Below are 27,374 nucleotides of genomic sequence, written 5' to 3' on the forward strand. Positions count from 1 at the left end.
GCAAGTGGCTTCATACGTATGTTCCTAAAGGAACATTATTTAAAATGGTTTTACACTTTTAGTTAAGCATTTCCAGAGCAGTTCACAGTAATTGAAAGAATCACAAGAAAAACACCAATAACTAATAAAAATATTTATAATATTATAAGACAGTGGTAACATGGCAGCAGAAATTAAAAAAATACCTTGGAGATTAAGAGCCAGTGGAGATACAGTTGTTTGTCTGGTATTTAGAAAGTATTGATGTTAGTATTCCCTTAGGTAGAAGATTTCAGTAGCAAATAGTTTGGACGAGTTTGCCTACGTTAGAAGCTTTATGAACTACAGAGTTTCATGATTTGTTCATGATTGTTGTTGTTGTTTGTAGGTGGTAAAACATAATGGGCTTCAACAAAGGCTGGTGGTGCTGTGTTATTTGGATGGTATGCAATTATCTGGATGTATCTGGCTTCTCATGAGACAACTAGGAACAATATTTCTATGAGAAGCATGGGAATTCCGGCATGCTTATTGTTATGCAGTTTTCTTTTGGAAAGCTAAGTTTATGATTATGCTATAAACATAAGAAAAACATAGCATGATCACTCAGTTGTTACTCCATCTAATCTAATCTGTTGGTCCACCAGATGACTCTGGGAAACCCACAAGCAAGGCATGGAAACACCCCACCACTCCTGCTCTTACTTCTCCAGCAGTTGGTGCTATAACAAACTCCCTTTGCCTTTCAGAGTCCATGTAGAAATCATTGCTAATATTCTTATTGTCTACAGATTTGCCTAACCTCCTTTTCTAAAGCCAGTTAAACAACCGATCCACCTGTTATCTTGTGACTGTGAATTGAATTGCATAAAGTAGCACTTTTTTTGTCTGTCCTGAGTCTGCTGTCAATTACTGCCATTGGGTGATCTTGGGTGGGACTAAAACATTCCTCTATTCATCCTTTCAACATTGGGGTAAAGTTTACAAATCTCTTGTCATTTTTCTTTTTAGTCTTCTTTCTTCGTCAATTAACACCTTTGAATGTTATATCCTTTCTTCAACATTCTGCAAAATAAGACTATTTCCAGACTTAAATCATTTTCACATGGAACACTGAAAGAATAAGTAGCTGTGTTACAATCAGAGCATTGGTTCATCTCCCCCAATATTGTAGGCACTGACTGGCAGTAGCAGTCCAGAGCTTCAGGAAGCATTCTTTGTAAGCTTTAGCTACAGACCAGGGTATTACCAGGTGATATAGCATCTAAATACTAACAGGGCTTGAGTCTGCTTAGCTCCTGAATTTGGAAATAAAACACCCTTTAGTGTAATCAGGATGGTATTGTGGGACACCAAAATAATATTTGATCTAGTCATGACTTTTAAAGATAATGAATATTTGAAACAAAAACATTAGTTTGGGAAAATATTGTTAAGGTTGAGTGTGGAATTTAATTTGAGCAATATGCTTCTCTCCTGAAAGACGATTGTTCTTTCACAGGTTTCTGATACTCCTGGCTCAGATCTTTGCCCTGCTGCTCACTCTTTCAGTGTCTTTTGTCATCTGGCCACTTCCTAAAATAAAACTCATCAGAGTTTGGGTCCCTTTCATCTACTGATTATGATTGTACTTGTATTCACAACAAGAAGCTAATGAATGTCATTTGTTGTTACAGCAAAGTCTGAAGAATTTCCCAAGAAAGTCCTGGGTCTGGAACTCTCTCTAAATCTTGTGTCAATGAAGCCAAGTGTTGCAGCTAATGGACAGCAAAAGGATGTCAGTGACCTCAACCAGGACAAAGATGCCCTGATACAACCTTCTCCTGATAAAAGCCTTTCTCGCCTGAATGAAACTATTGGCAATTCAAATACTGGAAAAGAGGAGAGCCCTGACCATTCACAACCTAATGGTCTTCCCTTGAAAGCTGAAGAAGCAGTTGTGCACCATGATCCATTCCAGAATAATGAATCAAACCCAAAGTTTGAAATAGAGGAGAAAAAAGAAGAAGAAAATGACAATAGAATTCCATCAGAGGATAATCTTGTAGTGTTGAATGAGATTCATGTCACTGAAAAAAAACAAGAAGAGCCTATGGCCACTAATGAAACTGATTCTTTAGAGAGCAGCAGCACAGAGAGAAGTAGTATACAGAAAAATAACCCCTGTTTTTCTATAGATGATAGCAATCCTGTTTCGCAGGTGCAGACAGGACACCTGTCCGTTGACAGCTCTCTGTGGGAATCATCCTTACAGAGTCAGACCGCAGAAGCAGACCTTTCTGCCAGCCACAATAGTATAATTTCATTGTCAGGGTCAGAGTCACCACATCAAGTGCCATTGCTTCCCTCTGTCGAAGAGCAAAGTGCCATAGATTCACCATTGTCTGTGCAAAATGCAACAGCACTTCAGCATGAAAGTACTACCTGCGCTTCTGAAGATTTATTATGTGAGCATGCTGTACTGCTTCCAGATCATATGGCCCACCCCCCAAGTACAGAACCCTCTTTTATTCCAGGGCACAGCATGTCCACAACATGTGATTTTCCAGAAGCTATGGCAGCTCCATGTACAGTCAGACATGCTATTCTCCTTTTACCATTTCAGGATGATCAACGGCGACCTTCTGATGCATCTCAGTATGATAACCTGTCTGAGGGTGAAAGTGAAGACAGTAATTGCCCAGTACATGTTCACAGTTCTGACAAACTGGCATTGCCAGTACCACAGGATGAGCTCTCTACTCCAGCTTTAAAATGTACAATCCCCAGGTCTGTATCTGTTGGGGAAATAGAAAATCTCCAGGAGCAAATTTGGAAAATGGTAGATTTGGAACAACAGCCAAAAGGATTTGACCAAGCCTTCACCATACTGTCTCATAATAAGAGTCTGACTGGTGGAGGCAGTGTGCCACTTTTATTAGAGCTAGATTCTGATGCTGGGCAGCTGTCAGAAGCTTTCCATGGTCGCCCCACTTCATCCCCAGTGCTGCAGGAACCACACAGCCCCTTCAGAATAGTAAAGACTACCACCCCTCTTCATTTAGCTCATGCTATGGAGCAAGGCTTCATGAGCAAAAAGCATGTGGCTTTGCCTTTGCTTGAGACCAGCTACCATGATGCAGCAGATGATGACAAACTTGCTCTTGCATTCAAGGGTACTGCAGAAGATGGCACTGCCCAAGACTGTGTTCCGAAGTCACAAAATGATCTGGGTGGCTTACCTGCCCTTCAAAGGCCAAAACCAAAAGTGCCACCAAAGATGTTCAAAACTCATTCAGATAATAGTTTCTCTCCAGGCTGCCCTCCCATGGTACAGATGACCAAATCAGTCACATTCTAATAGAGCTGAGGAGGAGTTGATTAAAGGTACATGGTGGTTGTTCATAAGAAATGGGAAAAGCACAGCCTAATGGAAGACTAGAGAGCCAGTCCCATAGCTACTCATGCTGTGTCCAGGTTCAGGGTGGGGTTTTGAATACAGGTCAGTCTTTAGTAGACAATGCCTATGGGCGGATTCTCTAAACTTGGCTTCTCATCTTCAAACATGTCCCAAAGTGCTTTTGAATCATGTTTTTCATATTGCCTTCCTCACAACTGGGTTGATATATAACACGTTGAAATCTGTTGAAACCATTTGCACTGTTTCCTTCTAGATACTTCAAACTAAAAAATTAAGTTGAATGTTTAAACAGTGGTGAGACAGAGGGAGGAGTTTGAGGAAGCAAGTGACTACTCAGCTGCAAAATTGGGACAGTAGCACATTTTTCAGTAGCAATACTTGTTTCTGTTTCTGTCTGACACCCAACATAGTCTTCTAAAAGAGGTTGTGGGTGATTTGTGTAAGGAAAGTTGACTTTCATAGCATCTATGCAATATCTATGCACACATTATTGATGTGTGTATTCTCATGCAGCAAAATCAGGCAATTCAGCATGCCTGTTCTTAGTTGTTTTGCTCTCTTATTTGTTTGCACTGATGAGGTTTCTCAAAGCTTATTAAAATATTCCATACAACGGGTTTTTTGTTCTACTCAGCCATGTAATAATCTATATAGGAAGCAAGAACAACTTCTGAGGAAAGCCAACATGGCAGTCTAGATTGCATTTGCTGAATTGTTTGCATGTCTGTTCATGCACCTGGACCCTTTATGTACTCCAAGAGGGATGGCAGTAGTAGATGGAAGAAACTGTAGCAAGGTCTCTGTACCCATGTTTTTTTTTTCTTGTGCCGATTCTGAAAGTGAGCTGGCTCAGAAGGCTTGTGTAATTGGGGGGTGGGGGTGCGGGTTGTGTAGTGCTATAGGAACTAGAATTCTCTTGGCTCTTACAAGATGTAACTGCAGGAGTACCATGAAACCAACCATGTGCAGTCCAGCCTCATGAAAAATGTCATGCGATAGTAATCTACACTCCCATCTTTGCATGTTTATATGCAAAGTTTGCCCAGATAAATCCCATCAAGCATGCATAGGATTGCTTTCCTAGTAACATGTTGATTTTGCAGACTTTTCAGTTTGCCAGCAGAGTGTACAGTGCTCAAGAAAGTAATTATGGCTTTAGAAGGTAGCCTTTAGAAAGTAGGATATACATTTTGCTTTATAAACGCAGGTATTACTAAAAACTGAACTTTAAAAAGAAAGTTATTCAAGACATGGCTTTACAAATAAACATTTATTGCTATTAGAGCTTCACAGCCACAGCCCAACACAAAAGAAGCAAGCTCTTCTCCAGTCCTCAAGTTTAAATTGTTATACTGAAATGTATGCAGAGCTGTAATCCATCGCTGTTTGCACCCCAACTTCTTAAGAGATTGCTTTTTCCTGTATGAAAAGAAATGCCTCTCTGTTTTGAAATTAAGGAATGACCAAAAAAACAAAGCTGCACCAACTCAATGGATTGGCATTTTTCTAGTACATTACTGCAGAAGTGAAACTCAAAGGCAGTCCATAACATCCAGATTAAGATTATCTTTATGTTCCCAGGGATGGTCTGCATGGATTTAGTACCAGGAACTTGGAATCTGTCTTCGTTTCTTAATCTAGTTTTTGTTGCTGTTGCCTTTGTAAATTAGTTAATCTTTCCTTCATAGGAGTGATGTGAGGGCAAATACATAGTGAGGTCTTGCAGTTTTCTATAACCACTGAGTAAAATGGTTGCTAATTTGGAGTGGCTAGAACATCGTACAAGGAAAGACAAAGCTCCTACATCAATGGAGTTTTACATGTTACTTTCCTAACTGTTGCACAGCTGATGAAAAATGAATGTGTCTGTGTATGTATCAGACCCATCAGGTTAATGTCAATATAAATTGTAGTATTCTTTTTGCTCATTGCTTCTACATCACAAAAAGAAATATTGAAAAATGAATGAAATCAAGCTGAGATTTTAATGAAATTCCACAGAACTGGCTGTTTGAGTTCATATTGTACAGAATAGGAGTAGCCTGGCCTGTCAATTCCTATTTCTGTCTGTATCTCCCTTATCTGTCTAACAAGGTGGGATCAGGCGCTCAGAGCTATTAAGATAATTCTATAATGGCTTGCTGTTAAAGAAGCTCATCGAGAGCCAATGCACATCCCAGTAAACACCGACATGTCTTGAACCTGTGATGCACATTAAAAGGGAAGCTGATGGACAAGGCAGGCTCTGAGCAATTGTAGTAGGTGATCCATGAGATAGGAATTCCAGGTCCTTGCTAAGTCTTACAGTGTTCCATAGCATAATTTTGAGTAGTAGGGGGAAATGTGCAACTTTCCAGCTCTTCTTGGGCTCAAATTGCTACCAACATCAGCCAGCATTTCCAGTGGTGAGGAATGAAGGTACTTGTAGATTTAGAAGTGAAGAGCCACATGTTCTACAGCCTTTCTTTAAACCAAGTTGCACTGAAGAATTTCAACTGGATTTGCTCAACTTTTTAAAATTGCTCCACTTGATGTGAGGCTGTCAGATAATGTGAACAGAACTGTAATTTGGGGGTGGAAGTTAAACTCTCTGATTATTATTTCTCAGTTAATGCATTTGCTTCTTCAGTTATCTCATTTTCCCATTCAACAAAAGGCAGGTAATTCACCTTTGAAATTTTTTTTGTAGATTATTAATCAAGTTATTTCCCTTCAGTCTATGTTTGCCAGATATTTGTTTTTAGTATCTTTGTCCTTTTACTAGGGACATTCACATTGCCCCTGTAGTTCAGTATTTTGGAGCTTTATCTGAACATTTATTCATCTCCCCTCCCCTCTTTTGCCATTGTCCCAATACAGTCTGTGTTCACAATCCAGTGAGATTGGAGTGAATTTTTGAGCTTTATTATTACCCTTTCCACCATCAAGTGCTGTACCCCTGAAACCTTACAGCAAAGAAAGCAGAATGATCTCCATTTAACATGTTGAGGGAAGGAAGCTGTGGTGTCATTCCTCCCTTGGCTTTATTTTTAAAAAGTTGTGTTGCACACAGCCTTTGCATGGGAACATTTGTCCAAGGTAGAAAATTGAGGCAATGGCTTAAAAACATATCTTGCATCACTACCACAATTCACACCACAGTTCCTATTTGCCACATTAACTGCAACGTATTCCATACTACTTGCCTTAACTGACCATCAATAAATATTTACAGTAAAAAAATAAGATACCCTTTGATAAAATATAAGAAATATTAGTATCCTGCAAATGAAAATGCATATTTTGGGCATGTATTGCTAAATAAGCTGATTGTGTTTCTAAGTCTGAATGTTTTAACAAGATACGGCTAAATTTTAACTTTGAATTAAGGCTAAAAAAATGGTTAAATAAGCCTTTTTGGCTGAACTTGTTTTGAGATTCTGTTTTATGTAGGATTGACTAGTCTGTTGTGTCTATACAGTAGCAAAATAATAATGCAGGATCTCATGGTGGGACTAGTAGTCTTGAACTACATTGAGACCTCTGATATTAATTCAAAACACTCTGAAAAGGTGGCAGGTTCCAGAGCAAGAACAGGCTTCATATTTCCTCTAAATACGCCCTTTCTTCTGTAATTTTGGTTAAGCCAAGAACATGAACAACCCATAGTTTACTAGAGACAGACTTTCAAAGGTGCTACAAGTGTTAACCACATGAATAGTTACAAGGAAGGCCCCTAGTTCTACTGGAAGTAAGGTAAGTGCCACCTAGGGTAGAGCTGCTATTATCCAATGTGGTGGGTAGGAAGGTTGTTCCTAGGGAATGGCCACAAATTTGTGCTATTGGCTACTGAGACAAGATAGCCATGCATTTGTTCATGTTTTATTGTGTTGCTTTCAAGTCATTCCCATCTTATGGCAACCCTAAGATGAACATATCATAGGAGTTTCTTGGCATGCTTTGTTCAGAGGGGATTTGCCATCACCTTCTTCTAAGACTAAAAAAGTGTGATATGCCTAAGGGCATCCAGTGGGTTGCCATGGTTAAGTGGGGATGTGAACCCTTGTCTCTTGGAATCTTAATCCAGCACTCAAAAAACACTGCACCATGCTGACTCTTTTTGGTGGTGAAACTGTTATTTACATTTAGGATATAAAATGTAACTTTAACTAATAGGATTAAATCATGCTGTATATTGCATTATGAAAAAGAATGCAGCTAGCAGTTCTCTGGTTGCAAGTAAAACCCCACATGAAATAACTAGTGTTAAATAATGTTTAAGATGTGCCATTTTCTTTACAATACAACTACCAAAGTAAAAACTGGCCATCTAGGTTTTCCTACAGTGTCTGTTCCAAAGATACAACTCTCCATTCTTGTTACATGCAGCACTCTCTGGTACGTGAAACACACTCATGTTAAACAAAAAGGAAGCAAATTCAAAACATTATTCAGTCATAAATGGTTTTCCTGCATCATCTGTTTGCATTCAATGCATAAATGTATTTTCATTGGGGGAATCTGTTCCAAGCCCACACAAAGAACTGAACCTCCCCTGCTCCAGCTTCTTCCAACTTCAGTTTGAAAGGTACTGCTGCAAGTGGGGAAATGGCTATGAGGCCTGCTTCTTGCTCTGCTTCCTTCCAGGCATTCTCTTTAATCCATAAAGGAAAATGGGTTCCCTGGAACTACAAAGACAAGTATCCACAGTTATAGTAATACAGACTTTTTTGAATGTCATTAAATCTATATTTAGTTCAGTGCATCAATATAAATACAAAAAACATTGCTATACAGTAAAACAGGACTGTTACATTCACAGTAAAAAGAATATTTCTCTCTCGAAAGATGAATTGACTCCTCTTCTCAGAAACAATCATTGTTTTCAATAGCTGTATCTTGTTAAAACAGAAACTTGAACATTTAAACTTAGAAACACAATCTGTGTGTGTGTGTGTATAAAGAGGAATCAATTCATGTATTTGGAATCTACTACTTCCCAGTAAAGAACAATTATTGTTTACGAGAAGGGGAGTCAATTCATCTTTCAAGAGAAAAATACTCTTTTTACTGTGAATGTAACAGTCCTTTGTTTTACTGAAGCATTTGTATTCATACTGATGCACTGAATTAAATATAGGTTTAATGGCATTCAAAAACATTTCTGTATTACTATCCTCTTTAATCCAACCAGCATACTGTGATAGTACTGTGATCAAATCAAAGTGAGAGAGTGCAAGTAATGAGACATGAGAAGGCCTTTGTGGTATATGTACCACAATGTGATATAACAGGTAGATTGGATGCTTTAATTTTTCTTCATACGCTCGCAAATATCCTAATAAAAATATCTGTGCATCAGAGAACTAGAAAATTCATGCTGAAATGCCCGTAACGTAAAAGGAAGGTTAGACAATGCCAGGGATAAAAAGAAACTGAATAGGGTTTATTTATTTCATGTCAAAAGCATTGCATAACAAATACATTTTTAAAATGATGAAGAAAAAAAAGAGGAAATCACAAGCAACTAAATAGTTTTAGACCAAAAGCGGGCAACAGCAACCGTATTGTCCGTAGTTGAATAGGATGATAATTTAGGAGCTAGCAGGGTATATTTTACATGGAAAAGATGTACTCTTTTAAATGAAGGCATTTCATTAAAACAGAGTTTTTAAAAAATGAGTGTCAGAGCCAGCATAGCCACTAGCCTTGGCAGGTGAGGGAATCTAGAAATTGAGGCCAAGAAGTAATTTTTCCATGATACGTAATAAAATGATTATTTTTAAAAAAAAGAAAATCTGCTTTCTTAGGAGATAAATCTTAGTTCAATGTGGTGTCATCATGAGAGAGTGTACACAATGTAAGCTAGAATGTCACATGGAGGAAGGTACATATACTGTTGGCTCTATTTCCCAAAGCACTTAATAAGATACAATTCTTTCCATGCTAGAATTCCTTTAACCCACTTCAAGTTTAATCTTGATGAGCTCTAAGTGCCATGTGTGCCATTCTTTTTTGTTGCCATTATTATCCATTTGTATTTATCATCTTTTGACCAGTGAACAATCTTATTGATACATTAAAAGAGGAAAGAGTACAGACTCAGCCTTGAAATAATTTGTAAGACTGGATTTTTCACTGCCAGAAACTTCAGTCCCTTCATGTAAAACAGGCAAAGAACAACTTCACCTGTCCTTAAGCAATTAATGACAAATGGTATTTAGAAGATTCCTGTGTAGCAGGAAACAGCCAGTATTACTTTAGGAACTCAGGAAAATATCTCTCCCATCTAATCCTCAAATGGGGTGTGTGAGGTGGAGATGTATTTAGTTTTTAAGTTACATGTATTAGGAGTTGGATCAGATCCAACACTTTGAGCAGAAACAGTGCAACCACAGGTTGGAAATTCAGCATTGGAGTTCTGGAAACTCTTATTTGTTGTAACATGTAATCTCTGCAGTTCAGTAGATTGGTCTTTATTGTGCACTTTGATAGCTCTGCAGCCATTATCTCTTTTTTTTAAAAAAAAAATTCACATTTTGATGCTATTCTTGTTTACACTTTGGTCAGCTTCCTTTATAACTTTGTGTATTGTATTATTGCTTTTATACATTTTATGTATATGTGTGGAGTGGGGAAAGAAGTATGGAGTGCAAAACAAACCATGTACTTTTAAAAATTCTGATCCAAAAGGATTGTACAAAAGTGTTCAAATGCTGTGTTTTACACTGTTACAATAAGTTAAATTTTAGCAAAAGCGGTTGCAAATGTATTAATGTTATTTGAAACACAGGGTTTTCTTCTAAGTTGTTTGCTTGTCTTTTCCTATCCTGGGACTGAGATCAGCTAAAAGCATATGTAATTATGACACATTGCTACAAGTCTCTCCTGTCGCTTGAGCATGGGACGTGAGATGACGCATCCTGATGCCATTGTGGAATTTGGGCATGCAGTTTAGCTGTATGGCAGGACCAAGGCTTAGAAAACAAGGCTGAGATCCTACATCCATGCAACAAGGATACAATACTCTACCTGTGCAATTTTATTGGTTTGTTGCCTCTTCCCCCATATGGAATGCAATTCCCCAGTGCTGGATGATAGCTTCATCACCATTTCATGCTCAAGGGATGGTATGCAAGGTCACGTAAGCATCCAGATGAATGGAAACAGTAGCGGCGGCCTTCCTAGACTTCTAGGATGTATGTTGCATCCAGGAAGAAGAGTTTCCCCTCTTTCTGCTTGGTTTATTCCTTCACAGCCACTTAACCCCCCCCCCTTTTTTTTTTTTTTTTTTTTTAAAGCAGGCTTGTACTGCCAAAGGAGGTATTCAGCAAGGGGGTGCTTCATACTTTCTTGGTTTATGCATGCATTACCCAGGTCATACACACATATCCACCAAGAGGGTTCAGGCCATGATCATTTTCCAGCATGAAACACTGCTATATTATTGACCAAGTTTACACTTACTTCTGTGTACTGGTAGTCCCTAAGTTACAAACATCCGACTTACAACTCATAGTTACAAATGAGGGTGAGACAACAGGAAGTGAGAGGAAATCAACCCTTCAGAAGGGACATCCACTCCTGAAAGAGTTATCATGGGGGAAAGGTGTCTCCACTAAAGCTTTATCACCAATCCTTGTTTCCACATTAAGCCAAATTTTTCAAAATCAGATTATCACAGGGATAGAAAGTGAGGTGAAATCTTCTAAACTGGGACCCAGACAGCAAAACACACATTACAGTGTGTTAACCTTTCCCTGTGCTTTCCAAAATTTTTTAAATGGGTGGAGTTACACTTAAAAATGTACCTCTTCCAATTTACAAGCATACTCAAGAACAAACCTACAGAACTTATCTTGTTCATAACTTGGGGACTGCCTGTACTGGCAAGTGTTCTGCAGGAGGGCAACTTGGACTTTTGCATGCAATTTACCTTGTGTAAACCTCTAATCCATAGTGAAGCAGCTGGTTGTGGCTGAATCTCTGTGCCCAAGGTGGGCAAACTGCAACCTGGAGGAAGACCTACAATTCCTCGCATTCCTTATTTATGGTAGTTCTACCTGATGGGAGCTTTAATCCACCAACACTTTGCCCCCTCCATCTGTTCAGTAACCTAGGACTGGGACAGTATGGTTTCACATCATCCTTACAGTTTAATTTGCGTGATCACCACTACCAAGGGCTTGGGCCTACATTAGCTGTTTTTTCATTAAATAAAGGCAGAAATTACTACTCTTCAATTCTAGACCCCCATGGAATAAGTAATTGACACACACCTTTACAATTCATTACTTTTAGCCAAAAGTGCATCACAACAGCAACCCTACCTCTAAACCAGGGGTCCCCAAACTAAGGCCCGGGGGCCGGATGCGGCCCATTGAAGTCATTTACCCGGCCCCCACGGCACAAGGGGGTTGGGCTAAATGACCCAAGGGGTCTCGTCTTCTCTTACAACACTTATTGTTGTTGTTGTTATTATTATTATTATTATTATTATTATTAACATTGAGGCTGGGTGGACATCTGTCAGGGGCAATACTAATGGCTTTTGGTGCACAAAGGCAGAAGGGGATAGAACTAAACGGCCCAAGGGGTCTCTTCCAAACCTCTTTATTATTATTATTATTATTATTATCATTATTATTAACATTGAGTCTGGGTGGCCACCTGTCAGGGATGCTTTGCTTGTGCTTTCGGTGCACAAAGGCAGAAGGGGATTGACTCAATGGCCCAAAGGGTCTTTTCCAACCCTCTTTTTGTTATTATTGTTGTTGTTGTTATTATTATTGTTGTTATTATTATTATTATTATTATTATTATTATTATTATTTATTGCTCGGTGGCCAACTATAGTCCGGCCCTCCTACGGTCCGAAGGATCATGAACTGGCCCCGTTTAAAAAGTTTGCTCTAAACAAATATATGGTTGAATTGAAAAAATGGGTTCCCATATGCATATCTGGGTTGATCTTGCAGACCTAAAACCACAAGGACAACAATGCGGACACTTATGTTTTGCAGCAAAGGTTTGTCAGTTTTTCCTCTCTATTTTAATCTAGGGTTTGCTTTTTGTTAGTTTGTTTGGCTTTGTTTTTTTTAATACAATTAAGTGCCGGATTCCTTCTGCATGTGATGGAAGAAGCACACAAAGCTACCACCTATATTTTTTTACCCAAGATCAGAGCTAAGAAATTTTACTGTGATTCCCCATTGCAGTAAATTGATAATGAATGTTAAAATTGATTAGTGGCAGCAACATGCTGCATAAACCCATGTTTTTTCCTGGCTACATGAAAGAACAATGTATTGAACATCTTCATCTGTACTTCAGCTAGCTGCTGCGTATTTCAGAACAAAAACTAGTGTTCAAACCATTAGTTGAAGCTCAACTGTCCCCATCCTGCATTGCCAAGAGTACAATTATCTATTGCTTGCAGGACTGTTAGATCAACAAGAAAGTCCTGAATAATTGATACTAATTGGGCATGGAGCTAACTCGGGACAAAGAGCTGTGAATGCTGCCATTTTTAACTTGGATGTAATAGCAGAATACACAGGATAAAGAGCTTTAAGATGGGTTCCCCGGCCCATACTACTTGGAAAGAATGTAGATGTGTTTAGTTTGAAAAGCCTCACCATATTATCAGTGGTTGGCTCAAAAATTGTAAGAATATACATATGACTATAGCCCGGATGAAAAGATCACAGGAAAACAGTCTCCATCCAAAACTAATTCAACATTGAAGACATATTTTGATACCCTGAACTTCTGAAGAAAGTTTCTAGTCTTTAAAATAATAAAAGATGCCACTGGTAGCTTCATAAAGTGCTTAGCACACAATGGCATAATGGTTTTTTCCCCCAAGTTGATCACTGTTGTGAAACAGTCATTTCCACTTGTGTGCACTATGTTCTATCTCAGGCATGGGCAAACTAAGTTCCTTGGGCTGGCCACAGCCCTTTGGGAGCCTGTGTCCTGCCATCTAATTTTCTCACTTCTCTGGTCAGGATGAGAGAGGAAGGCACGTGGTGGCTGGGAGCCCTCCAGAGGGCTCCACCACTATGTGTCTTGCCTTCCTCCTGGCATAAGGGGCAAGCAGCCCCATCCTTATGCCAGGAAGATGTCCTGAGGATGACCTGCCCCCACCCCCTCCTGGGCCCACCTCCACCCCCTCCCAGGGCTGCCTGCCCTCCTGGCCCGGCCCTTCTGGCTGGGCCTACAATGCGGCCCCAGGGCCAAAAAGTTTGTCCATGCCTGTTCTGTCTCATAAACTGTGGGAAAGCAGGCTAGTCTAGAAAGAATTAAATTACAAATGAGGGATTCTGGCTGTTGTATGAGGGAACAACACAGAATTTAGGATCATCTTCCTTATAATGAGAAAGAAGAAAATGTCTTACTCTGCTTCTGCTGCTATCCTGTTGTGTGGATAAGAACATTAGAACACACGACTTCACTTCTATTAGTTTCATCTCATATACATTCAGATGCTTCTGCCACATCTCATGGGAATACATATGGACTTCTGTGAGATAGGTGTTATCAACAAGATGAGCTAAATTGAGCAAAACCTTCAACTTGAAAAGTGGATTGCTGATAGGAATATCTTAAATGCAATTCAGAACATTGACAGCCCCAAGTACATTGAGGCCTTTAAATGCCTCAGCATTTGCCCAAACCCATATTTCCAGCATGATCATATGAAAAGTGAACATATAAAATGATTATCCATACATGTTCCCTTTCTCATTCTACATGATGGCATAAGTACTACGATTAATAGCAACTGTCATGGGAAAGACATGTTAAATAATTGCACCACAGAATTGTCTCTATATTATATGAAACATCCACAAGGATGTAACACCTTTTTTTCTTTGTAGTTGCTGCTCTAATACTGAACCTTCAACAGTGTAACACACAGCAGCACTACAGCTGTGTGTTCCCCATATGCTACATCTATACTCAGTTTTGAAAATCAAGTCAGCATAACCAAGACTCTGTTATATATGCATAGGCTTCTGCCTATGGAGATAAATGGACTCATTTTATGAGCAAGAGACATAAGTGAATTTTTCACTGGTAGCTTCATAATAGTGTGATAATGAAGATCATGTTCCTCTTTGAGGAATGCTTCCCACACCTCCAGGTCAACATTGAAATTCTTTATTTGAAGACAGGACATTGCTTCTGCATAGCAAGAGTGTGTTCCCCATTTATTGGCTTCACCTGGTTTCACAGTCTCTGAAGTGGTTGCTACAATCCCTGTGCTTGCATAGTCCAAGAAACCTTTATAGCATAAATATTGATCACCTACAGACCACAGGTTCTCTATAAATTACTAGTTCCAAGAGCACTCTATCCTTCTGTCAGCCTACTGAGGAAAAAGAACAGAGTGGCAGAGAGGGAGAGAGAGAGAGAATGAGAATTTAGCCAAGCCCACTATCGGCATTGGGCTGTTGACAGGCAACCAACTCAACAATTTTACATATAATAACCATTTCCCAAGGACATGCACCATATTACAGCATATTCTGAGGAGCCACAGGAATGCTGCTTTATGGCATTTCCCACGCACATGTGGCCAAACCACTCACTGCCTCATTACACTAGAGCATGAATCCACTTTAAATCCGGTTTCTGCCTCCTGCAGAATTCTGGGGTTTGTAGTTCAGTGAGACCCAGGAGCTGTCTAGCTGAGCTGTTTAAAGCCCTCTTCCTAAAGCGGATTTAAAGTGGATCCAAGCTCTAGTGTGATGAGGTCCTTAAACCAGTTAAATATGCCATCACTTTTTGTTAGCAGTACCTGGGTTATTTCAAGAGAACTTTGGATAAAAAGGCATCAAAGCAGAGAAGCAACACAAGCAGGGAACTTAAAAATAAACACACTTTTGAGAACAAAACACTTTTAATGACATTTAAGGCTAGGCTGGGGTTCTCTTTTACACCCCCCAAAACTTAAAAAAATACCTGTTTACCTAATCATTGGAAGGGATTGATTTTTCTCAATTCAGCCAGTGCCGAGAGCACCCAGCTTTGCTATCTTACTGGAGAGAGAAAACTAATTACAGCAAGTATAATTGGTACAGTCACAGTTAATACAGAAGAGCTGCCACCTGAAGAGCAGGGATCTAAGCTGTGCATGCAGGAAGCGTAGGCACAGCGGCTGCAAAAGGAAAGAGGAGGAGGGTTTGGAGTAAAAGCAAGGAAACAGGCCCTGATGCCTCCAGAGTTTAGCTCCACCTCCCAGAAAGTAGACAGAGTTTGCAACAAGCACGTCAATGAAGTTAGCCCCAGCACAGGCAACAAGCATGAAAAACTGCTCAGAAAAGAGGCCAAGCTTACAACAAATAGGAAAGCCAACACGTGACCCTTTCTTGCCCACTAAATGCCCCTCCCTTCCCAACACAGCATAAGACACAATGGTTTGGAGAGGAAAAAAGAGATAGCATAGCACCCAGTGCCCCCCCCCCCAAAAGAAAACATGAGGGTCCCCCACAACCCCATCAATTAGCAAAAGAATGGGCTCAGTGAAAAATAGATTGAGAGTTACAGAATTAAAGTTCCGTCAGTCCCCATCAAGAAGTTGCTGTATAGCCATCTATACATTTACACACAGACATCCTCCCAGCAAACCTCAAGAGGGGAAAAAGAACCCAGAAGTGACATAGATTAATGAAATGCCATTCTCTCCTTCCCACTTGCCTAGATTCCAGAGGAAACAATTCAGGCCTGCAGGGAACTTTTGTGAGACCAAACTCTGCAAGGAAAACCTATAGGGCTATTTTAGCACAGGGGAGAGAGTAGTGTGGAATAATTAAAGACACTGGTCCTATTTTCTATCTGTTTCGGGGAAGACTAATAGGATGATTGGACAAAAAATCTAGATACAGCAAATTTTCTATTAATATAGAACCTGGTTTACAAGGTTGGGTGGTGTCTCTATCCCACCCAAAGGATATAATCTCAACTATTTGGGAACTGATAAGTTTTCTAGCCATTATAGAATGGCAAGACAGTTGAAAGTAGAGATGTTTTCCAAAGAGGCCTAGAATCATAGACTTGGAGGAGACCACAAGGTCCATCCAGTCCAACCCCTTCCATGCAGGAATATCCAAGCACCTCTGACAGATGGCCATCCAACCACTGCTTAAAAATCTGATTTGCAAACAAGAACTTTCTTTCTGAGATACGAACATGGAACCATTCAAGCTAGAAATGGCGTATTTTCTTCCTTTCTAAAATGCTCCTTTAAATGATGTGTAACCAGTGTTTGCTCCCTCCCATCATGCTTGAAAAAAGAGGCCTGCTTTGTGCAAGCTTTCCTCCTTCTCTGCCAATCCCTGCTCAAGGAGAACAGGGAAGATCGCTCAGTCCTCAGGAATAGGGAGAGAGATTAAAAAGCCAGTGTCAAGACCATTGTATAATAATTTACTGAAATTCTATCTGTGGCTTTGTATTCGTTTCCAGAAGGGGAAGGATGCAGAAAGTGGAGGGGGTTGTTTAAAAATAATAATAATAAAAAAACAGTTCATTGCAGGTCTTGGTGAAGTTTAGAAAAAGTCCATGCAGAGCTCCTGGGGTCTGCAGACAGACACCATCTTGTTTGTCTTCTTCCTTGGAATCCATTTGATCCTTCTTTCATATCACCTCCATCTCTGCACAAAGCATAGTGGAAACTCCTCCAAGTCAGAGTCTGGTCAGCTGGGAACAGAAAAGAGAGAGAATTAGAACAGATTTTTTAATTCAGTGTAGATTTCAGTCAGCAATAAAAGAAATAGACCAAAGGGCCCTGCAGATACAAAATTGCAGCAGTGGTTTTACTTAAAAGTGAATTCTACTCTGTGTCAAGTTTTCTTCCAACCTATCTATATATATAAAAGGGTAATGAAATTTCGGCCTAGGACAAAACAACAAAACTACACATCCCAGAAACACTAAACGGCAGCACAACCCCTCATCCATGCCTCTATGTTCATACAACAAAAAGCTCCAGCTACTCCAGAAAACGGCCAGGCTTTGAGACTGCAAGGATATTCACTGCTATTCCACCTGGCCAACAAAGGATTCCCATAAGCCACAGCAACGCGTGGCCGGGCAAAGCTAGTTATTTTATAATTGGCTTGGTGTAACTTGGTGCAAAGGTTTTGTGCAGCATTTCTTCAGTAGATGATTAATGCTCAGAGCAGGAACATTATGTTCTATTCCTACTGGTTCTTTATAAGAAGACAGGCAAGTTTCTGTGCCCACTAAAAGCAGTCAACTACTTAGAAGTTGTGTATCTGGGGTCTGGTTTGAAGATACTGAACTTACTCAGGAGATAACGTGAGACACTTTCACTATTTCCACCATTTATACTGGCAACCAACAGATGTTGTTTGCTGACTCTTTCCACTCTTAATTTGTAATCCAGGTCTCCGTCAAGGTCTCTCCTGATGCATGGAAGCATGCAGCTTTCTTTTGCAGGCAAATGAAACAAAACAGGTGTTGATGGATTCTCTCTTTTAATTCTGATTTATTAGCATATTACCATCCTTGCTGGGCAGTAGTCCCACTATTTTCTGGTCACTCAATTTATTTGTAAGTAGGTTGTAAATATTCCTTCAAGATTGGGTTTCACATCTGTATTCTTCCTTGGTGATTTGTCCTTCCTTCCATTCTTTATATGTGCTCTTTTTTTCTTTTCACATCCTTGAATTCACTGCATGGCCACATTGGATTTTTTTTTTTTTTTTTTGCTTTTCAGTCCTCTTCCATAGAGTTCTTTGTGATAGTGGTTTTAGCATCTCCTTCTTCATAAACTTGCACTTTTGGTGCGTCTATTTTTTTCCCCCTTCCTTTAGCATCTATAGCCATGGGACTCTGCCCAGTATTTCCCTGAGATGGATAAAATCATTTTTTTTTTCAAATACCGGGTTGACAATACTCTTCTTCACGCTATCCAAGCTACCAACTGATATTATTCCAGTGACTAACATTGCTGTTGTTATTGTTGCTATTATTTTATGTATATGCTGCTTTTTCTCTCTTAAAAGAGACTCAAAGGGGCAAACAATGCTAAAACAGTACGATGTACAATTTAAAACCTAAAGCACAAAAACAGAATTAAACCTAGGACTATTCAAATAAGTAGTTAAAGCCATTAAGGACTATTATTTCCTTTACTTGGAGGAAAATAAAATTATCTGCAAGGCAGATAATAACTAATCGCAAAAAACAAACAAACAATCAAGCAAATAATATTTGCCTGAAGTTGATGGTAGACATAGTAAATGTGAATGAAAGGCAAATGGCAGATTTCGATATCTAGTCTCAAACACTTTATAGATTTTCTCCTAAGACTTTTTTATTTTGTTGTTTAAGAAAGTGTGTTGTTTGTACTTACGTTGGAAACTGCCCTGAGTCCCTTCAGGGAGATAGAGCAGTATATAAATAAAGTATTATTATTATTATTATTATTATTATTATTATTATTATTATTATTATTATTATTTTATTATGACACAGCAAACTAGATAGATATGCTGGATTTCGTTTCACAAAATCACTAGTCGAACACTTCCCAAGTGTCTAGGACTGTGTGATGTATTTTCGGATGATGCGCGCGGATCCCAGCAGGGTGGCCTTTTGCAGTTTGCAGATCGTAATTTTGTCAATGTCTATTGTTTCCAAATGCCGGCTGAGATCTCTGGCACGGCACCCAGTGTGCCCATCACCACCAGGATCACCTGCACTGGTTTCTGCCAGAGTCTTTGAACTTCAATCTTGAGGTCCTGATAGCGGCTGAGTTTTTCCTGTTCTTTTTCGTCAATACGACTGTCACCTGGGATGGCGACATCAATGATCCAAACCTTTTTCTTTTCCACAACTGTGATGTCTGGTGTGTTGTGTTCCAGAACTTTGTCAGTCTGGATTCAGAAGTCCCACAGTATCTTTGTGTGCTCATTTTCCAATACTTTTGCAGGTTTGTGATCCCACCAGTTCTTTACTGCTGGGAGGTGGTACTTGAGGCATAAGTTCCAATGGATCATTTGGACCACATGGTTGTGCCTCTGTTTGTAGTCTTTCTGTGCAATTTTCTTACAGCAGCTGAGGATATGATCAATGATTTCGTCGGTTTCCTTGCAGAGTCTGCATTTTGGGTCATCAGCTGATTTTTCGATCTTGGCCTTAATTGCATTTGTTCTGATGGCTTGCTCCTGGGCTGCAAGGATCAGGCCTTCTGTCTCCTTCTTCAGTGTCCCATTTGTGAGCCAGAGCCAGGTCTTCTCCTTATCAGCTTTTCCTTCAATTTTGTCAAGGAACTTTCCATGCAATGTTTTGTTGTGCCAGCTGTCAGCTCTAGTTTGTAATGTGGTTTTCTTGTACTGATTCTTTGTTTGCTGTGCTTTGAGGAGTTTCTGATTTTTGACTTCAATCAAAGCAGGTTCTTCACTTTGCTTTACATATTCTGCCAGGGCATGTTCTTCTTCTTTGACTGCTTGTTTTACTTGTAAGAGTCCTCTGCCCCCTGATCTTCTAGACAAATATAGCCGGTCAACATCACTGCAAGGGTGCAGTAAATGATGAATGGTCATGAATTTTCTTGTTTTTCTGTCCAAATTGTCTAGTTCCACCTGTGTCCAATTTATAATGCCAACAGTATATCTTATGACAGGTATGGCCCAGATGTTTATGGCCTTGATGGTGTTGCCTCCATTGAGCTTGCTTTTGAGAATTTTTCTGACCCTTTGTGTGTATTATTTGCTGACCAGTTTTCACATGTTCATGCTTGATGTTGTCCAGCTGTAGTATGTTCAGAAATTTATAGACCTCTGGCTGGTGACACTTTATTGTTTGGCCATTAGGCATATTTATGCCCTCACTTTCAATGATTTTTCCTTTCTTCAATGCCACTGTCGAACATTTGTTCAAACCAAACTCCATACTGATATCAGTGCTAAAAATTCGGACAGTGTTGGTCAGAGACTGGATTTCAGTTTCTGTTTTCCCATACAGCTTCAGGTCATCCATGTACATCAGATGTGAAATGCTGTGAGATTTCTTAGATGTTTGATAGCCGAGATTTGTTTTTTGTAAGATTGTTGACAGAGGGATCATGGCAATAATGAAAAGCAGAGGGGACAATGCATCTCCCTGGAAAATTCCTCTTCTGATGTTGACAAGTCCATAGCTTTCATTTCCAACAAACAGCTCAGTTTTCCAGTGCTCCATCATGTTTTCAATGAAGGCGCCAACATTTTACAAATCCTGATGGCGTCCAGGCATTTGATGATTCAGCTGTTTGGAGTAAGTCAAAGGCCTTTTTGTAATCAATCCACGTCATATGAAGATTAGCTTTTCAGCTCTTACAGTTCTCCAGAATAATTTTGTCAATCAATAACTGGTCTTTTGTGCCCCTGCTTTTCCGTTTGTTGCCTTTCTGTTCATCTGGCAAGATGTTTTTTTCTTCAAGATAATCTTGAATTTTGTCAGCTGTTATAGTGGGCAGACACGTTATTGGCCTGTAGTTTCCTGGTGCTGCTCCTTTTGCTGGATCCTTTTGTATCAGGTAAGTTCTTCCAGTTGTTAGCCATTCACTGATACTTCCTTTCTGCAGCATCTCGTTGAATTGTTGGGCCATTTTTCTATGTAAACTAATCAGATGTTTGAGCCAAAATCCATAATAATAATAATAATAATAATAATTATTATTATTATTATTATTATTTATTCTTTTGAGGAAAAATGGCTGCAGTACTGCTTGCTAACCTCATGGTGATGCTGTAACACTTGGAAGTCCGTTGCTGTGGCTGCATTTTAGCTTAACCCTCTTACTTGACTCTGTAATGTTTTTTACTTGCAGGCAATCATGCATTCAGCTGGAGCCCTGATGGCGTAGTGAAGGTTGGGTTGCTGACCTGAAAGCTGCCAGGTTCAAATCCCACCCAGGGAGAGTGCGGATGAGCTCCCTCTATCAGCTCCAGCTCCATGAGACATGAGAGAAGCCTCTCATAAGCATGGTAAAAACATTAAAACATCCGGGCGTCCCCTGGGCAACGTCCTTGCAGACAGCCAATTCTCTCACACCAGAAGCAACTCAAGTTGCTCCTGACACGGAAAAAAAATGCATTCAGCTTCCCTTTGAATAGCATATGCACGCCAAACTGTGATAATTGAAATTTTACAGTTCAGGAATTGGTGAAAGACCAATTTATACCAACAATTGTTTATGTACAAAAATCATCCTTGCAAATAGTTCTTCAGGAGAGTCCTGCTCTTTGACTGCTGGTCACCCCACTTCCTATTTCAGGCTCCTTCAGAACTGAAAATGGCCCAGCTTCTCTCTAGTCATTGCTTCTGCTTTGATGCTGAGAATGGAAGAACAAGTCTTCAAGTCCAGTATGACTTCAGCCATGTCTTTTGAGGGGGGGGGGGGGGGGGAGACACAATGCAGAGAGAAGCACATATGTGACTGGTTCCTCCCCAGATTTTCCAGGAGATATCACTCCTTTGGTGGTTGTGAGAGGGAAGAAAGATACATTTTTCAGGTGCTTGCATTAACACAGGAGAATGTCAAGGTGAATAGATTTGTAGCTAGGACCTTGCTTGGCCATGCGAGGCTGGTCTGTCTTGTCTAAAGTGAAACCACAGGTCAGGCATATGATCTGTGCAGCCCACTGAATGTGTGCCCTCCCCAGGGGTTATGTACACAATCCCATCCTATCCTGCTAGGGCTTACCTGAATGCCCTCAATGCCTGGACCCTGTGGGAGAAAAAAAGACATTCAATTTTTTAATTGCCCAATAGGAAAATGTGATTCCTGGAGGTTTCCAGGAGCAGCAGTTTACCATAAAGCAACTGCCCTAACTCCTGCCCCCAGAAAACAAGAATTACAAGTGATCTCTGCTTTGATTCCCAGCTGACATTGGTACAGTACATCCTGCCAGAAATTGGCTCCTCGCACACACCACAGCAGCTCACCCCACCACATGGCAACGCTTCTGGGTTTGAACTAGCCATGCCCCTTCTATGTTAGATTTACATGCTTCTGAAAGCATAATGTGGGGTCAAGGTTGGATATGGCTGCTTTCATGCCCCAAAGCATGCAGAATGGATCGAAACATGCTACTTTGGGCCACGGCGAGACAGAGAGGGACTGTTGCTACATTTCTCAGATTGTCCCACTGTAATTTAACTTAATTGAAAACCAAGCACTATAAAATGAGAGATTAGCAGACAACCAATGTGATGCAAACTGACTGCATGCCAAAGAAATGAGTGAACATTCCAGCATAGCTGACAGATAAAAACCTGAACATATTTTCTGGAAAACTCTTCATGTGAAAGACTGCCTCACTTCCCAGCTCCCTGTTCCCATTTACTCTGCACATGCTTCCTGTTGCCTTACACCCGGGTTGTGTAATTCTCCAAGCCTAACCGAGACAGCTTGCTTTGTTATCAAGATGCTGTCCAACATAAAGCTGTGGCCCATTTGCGTTGAAGATAATTAAGGGAAAAAGCAGCTCCCATTTCCTCCTCCATAGTAAGGGATCTGGGACCACACCTAACTTTGCATTGCCAAGTTATGCTCTCCTCATGGGGCAGCTTTCTAGCAAGAGAGAAAGTTCAGGACAGTCAGAGCATCGCACCACACACATAAACACACACAGAGAAACACAGACACGGGTACTGCACGAGATGTAGGAAAGAAAAACCAATTTGGCAAGCCCTGGGCCTTCTCCTCTCCACAGTCCTTGGCAGCAGCCTCTCTCTGAGGACAGGGAGTTTAAGGAACATTTGGGATTCATCTTTGTACTATCAGCAGGCAACGGACAGGAAATCGCCCTCCACCCTCCCACCCAACTCATATCCTCAGCCTGAGGAAACAGTTTCAGACATCTGGATTTTTTGCACATCTGGAAACTCCTCCTTAAGAGCATGAGCTGCCCTAGGTGCAGACCAAGGATTGGGCCTGTTGGGAGATCCCAGCCGACTCACATGACATCCATTCATGCCTCATTTGAAATTTTCTGGGTGGAGTGAAGTGTAGTTCTCATTTTTGTAAAGAAAATACACTTCTATTTCTGTAATGGGAGGAAAGACTTCTCTTTCCGGCTCAGCTGCAATCCCCCTCTTTTTCAGAATTTCTAGACTTCTGGTTTGAAACCATTTTAAGTGACTTTAAGTACCTTGTTTTAATTGGTTGAATTGTTTACTTTATTCCTTTTTGTTTAAATTGATTAAACTGATTTTATTTGTACACAATCCTGCAACTGTGTACTACAGGGTATTTTCATAAGTAAGCAAGACAGCCAGCCAGCCAGCCAGCCATCCAGCCAGAAAGTAAATAGGCTGCAAAATAAGGCACATTCTCCTAAGAATGCAATATTCATGTATGAAAAGCAAGAAGCCAGGAGATTCATCCCAGACACCAATAGGCAACTGAAGGGTCTGTTCGGCTTTCACAGCGAGACAAAGATCCCTGCAATACCCAGGGTATGCTTTTCTCTCTGCTCCCTTCTGCCTTTTCCCATTAGACTCTCCACCAAAGACCAAATTTCTCCTCCACGCCATTGAAAGAACTTTTTTTTCCTCTGGGAGAGCACAGAGTTAGGGTTGAGGCTGTATGGGACCCAGGTTACTCCCAATGAGATCTATTACTGTCAAATAACAAACTGTTGCTCCCAATGAGCTTAGATAACTAAGACACCCAAATACAGAGATGAGATAGGTTCCTTATTGAGAATCTTAACTTTGAGTTTTTATATAATTTACAACACAATCATATGGATTTCTACTCAAAAGTAAGCCTCAATGGGAATTACTAACAATTAAAGGGCAAGGTCTCAACTGTATTTGTACATTGTTATATTATATTAATGTCATATACATGCCTAATATGACTTTTGGCAAAGTTGTATGTTATATTCAGTATGATATTGTATTTTAACTTTTTATGTATATTCAATTCTCTGTTATTCATTTTTGTTACAGATATCATAGCTACAATTTTTCCCTGAAAATAAGACCGTGTCTTATTTAATTTTTTGCTCCAAAAGACAAATTAGGGATTATTTTCAGGAAATGTTTTATTTTTTCATGTACAATAATCTGCATTCATTCAAATACAGTCATATCTTTTTCTGGAAATCATCATAATACTATGTCAATAGTATTTATATTTAATTATATATTAAAATTATTATTTTACCATTCAATATGTCCATCATGTATTGCAATGGATGTACTATCAGTAAATGCATCCATCTGGCTAATGTTCTTAACTGGAGCTTATTTTTTGGGTAGGGCTTATATTACAAGCATCCTGAAAATCATGCTAAGGCTTATTTCCCTATTAGGTCTTATTTTGGGGAAACAGAGTATTGTATGTTTATCTATTTTCACAAGTGCTTGTTGGTATTTGTTATGGTCATTATATATGTCATTAATTTAATTCAGAATCTGTCCTCTGCTGATGGAAGATACATTCACCTGAATTTCAGGAACCCTACCTTCCCTGCCTGCTCCCCAACTTGGCCCATTCAATAGGCACTCTGCTCCTCTGGACTGCATTTTCAAGGGGCTAGAGGAGTAGCCATGACGAGGAGTAGGCAGAGGGGCAATCACTTTCTTGCAGTCCTGTCACAGAGCCCCAATCATGGATCCAACCTTACATTTCCTCCCACCACTGAGCACTTGTGAGAGTGGGCACACCTGCCTTTGCATTTAGAGACCCCATTCTGATTGCTGTAACCCTGCACAATGTTGTTCCAAAAGCACTTTTTTTTTTGCATGTCTGCACTTCCTCACCAAGGGAATTTGTAATTTTCTGCATATATTTTCCATTCATATTTCAGTTGTGAGATACTATTTATATGACATCAGAATGTGAACTTCCAGTACTGGACTTCTGAATACTGCCTGGCTCTAATTTTACCACACGAACTCTGAAATGGCCACTGACCACACACAGCCACATTCTGTTCTGCTACTGTTCAATCCAGAGACAAATTAAACTAGCCTCTTCACTAGTTTACAGATGTGCTTCATGCAGCTTCCATGGGAGAAAGAGAAGCCTCAGTACAATTAAGTCTGGAACAAAACGCCTGAAAATGCAGAGGAAAGAAAACGCCCAAGATGTGGAACAGGAAGTGTCATTCTGAGGCTGCCAATCCAGGGGGAATTTTTTTTTTTTGGGGGGGGGGGGAGTGAAACTAACAGAAAATGTTGCATCTGTAGGGAGAACCAATCTTAAACAGGGATAAAATGGAAGTGAAAATGCTGGTTCTAATCAGCATCTACGGAAAAAAGGCAAGTTGCCAATACAGTCTCATTCGTGACAACAAATCAGTTTACTTCAAAGCATTTCTCCCAAGAATCATGGCTAAAATACATTTGTTTTAAATGCTTTAAGTTGCCAACTATGTAACATGCAGTTTGACAAGCTCTCATCCTGTCTCCCAAAATGCTTAAGGAATATCAGATTAATCAAGGATGGGTAACCACAGGAATCATCCACCAAGAATCTGAGTTCATTTGATTTCATTTCTCACTGCCTCCGTCCTAGTTCCACTGAGGAGGTAAGAAAAACTTTTTAGACATTGATCTGCAGTGTATAATTGGTGGGAGGGGGGCAATTCTCCCTTCAAGCTCAGTTCATCTTCCTCTGAGACTTACCTTGGTCATGATATTACACATTTACAATTCATACAGCCTGGGCCACTTTCATCTGGAGGATTCAATTTGCGTAGTTTGTGCTGCCGAATCTCCCGCACTAAAGTATAGAAGGCATCTTCAACTCCCTGCAAGAAAGCAGCAATGTGCCTTGAACATGAGAACACACACCCACATAACCAAGAAAAAAAAGAAAACTTGAAAGAGTAATTTTGAAAGAGTTTTAAAGAACACATCCCCCCCGCAATTGATTGGAGCAGTGTGGAAACCAAGTAATGTTCCTCCTCAGTGTGAAAAAGGCCTTGGATAGGTGGGTGTTTGAAAAGATCAATAAGGCATACACATACATACAGCCTTGTTGCTACAAACTAATACACACAGTTACTCACTTCTTCACACAAGTGGTTGCACATATGGTTGACTGTTACCATGGCTTTAGTCCTGGCCTGACTGGGCAATGAATTTGATACAAGCATCTGCATTCAGGCAGGGAGTGGCTGGTCCAAAAAGCACAATAAAAGCCCACGTTCACCACTTCTGATTGAATTCTCACCTTCACTACCATTATAAGGTTGAAGCAAGTTGCTAAGTTAACTTAGCAACTTGCTTCAAGTTAACTGAGAGTTTCACCCCAGCATCACTTTAATGCGGGTGAGGAGGCAGGTGGGTGGCAGGCAAATCACACTCAATTCATGTCTGCCATAATTCATACTTATGTTCATTGGTACTCAGGGCCCACAGCAAAGATTACACAACCTGCTGTGCATTTAGCAGCTGGAAGGCTGGTAGCCTGAGTGAATGCATGGAGGGGGGCTGCTTCTCTGGGCTGTGTGTCAATCTCACCACTGTCCATCACACAGCCTCTTTATAGCTCTGAACAAAAGGAAATGCTCAACAGCCTCATTCTTACACACACAGGAAAGTAAGGAAACTGCAGGGAGCCAGGAAGGAAACAAGGGATGGCCATCACAAGAATCACCAGACAGTCTCCAGTATCCCTTTCTTGCGCAAGGTGCATATGGTGACCTCTGAGCTCTAGGGGCTACTGGATGAAACAGATTATTTAGATCCCATTTCAATCTGGCTGCTAGCCTAGTTTTGGGATGGAAATGGCTTTGGCTGCCTTTATACAAACAAAACAGGGAAAGTATTAATTCTACTGGATTTTTCAGTGGCTTTTGATACCATCAACCATGGTATCCTTCTGGGCTGCATCTCCGGGTTGGGACTTAGATGTACTGTTTTAATCCTCCTTGGAGGGGAGAACTCAGAAAATGACACTGGGAAATTCTTGTCCATCCCCTCTGGCCACTAGCTTGTGGCATGGTTTTGTCCCCAGTATTGTTTAATATCTACATTA

At 40.2% G+C, this 27,374-nt stretch overlaps 2 protein-coding genes across 2 annotated transcripts in view; one reads left to right on the forward strand and one right to left on the reverse strand.

The window, feature by feature from the left end:
- LOC100565876 (USP6 N-terminal-like protein) overlaps positions 1–10,164 on the forward strand; it is an 86,537-nt gene extending 76,373 nt beyond the window's left edge. The window contains exon 15 of the mRNA XM_062967577.1: positions 1,656–10,164. Within this exon, the coding sequence (XP_062823647.1) occupies positions 1,656–3,319 (1,664 nt within the window). The 3' untranslated portion in view covers positions 3,320–10,164. The remainder of the gene's footprint in view (positions 1–1,655) is intronic.
- Positions 10,165–14,508: 4,344 nt separating this feature from the next.
- The window catches only part of hras (HRas proto-oncogene, GTPase), a 69,049-nt gene continuing 56,183 nt past the window's right edge, over positions 14,509–27,374 (reverse strand). Inside the window, exons 5-7 of the mRNA XM_008108607.3 lie at positions 26,018–26,142; positions 22,080–22,103; positions 14,509–17,062 (exon numbers count right to left, since the gene is read on the reverse strand). Coding sequence (XP_008106814.1) covers positions 26,023–26,142 — 120 coding nt within the window. The 3' untranslated portion in view covers positions 14,509–17,062; positions 22,080–22,103; positions 26,018–26,022. The remainder of the gene's footprint in view (positions 17,063–22,079; positions 22,104–26,017; positions 26,143–27,374) is intronic.

This window comes from Anolis carolinensis, chromosome 1 (assembly GCF_035594765.1).
Source record: "Anolis carolinensis isolate JA03-04 chromosome 1, rAnoCar3.1.pri, whole genome shotgun sequence".
Taxonomy (NCBI): domain Eukaryota; kingdom Metazoa; phylum Chordata; class Lepidosauria; order Squamata; family Dactyloidae; genus Anolis; species Anolis carolinensis.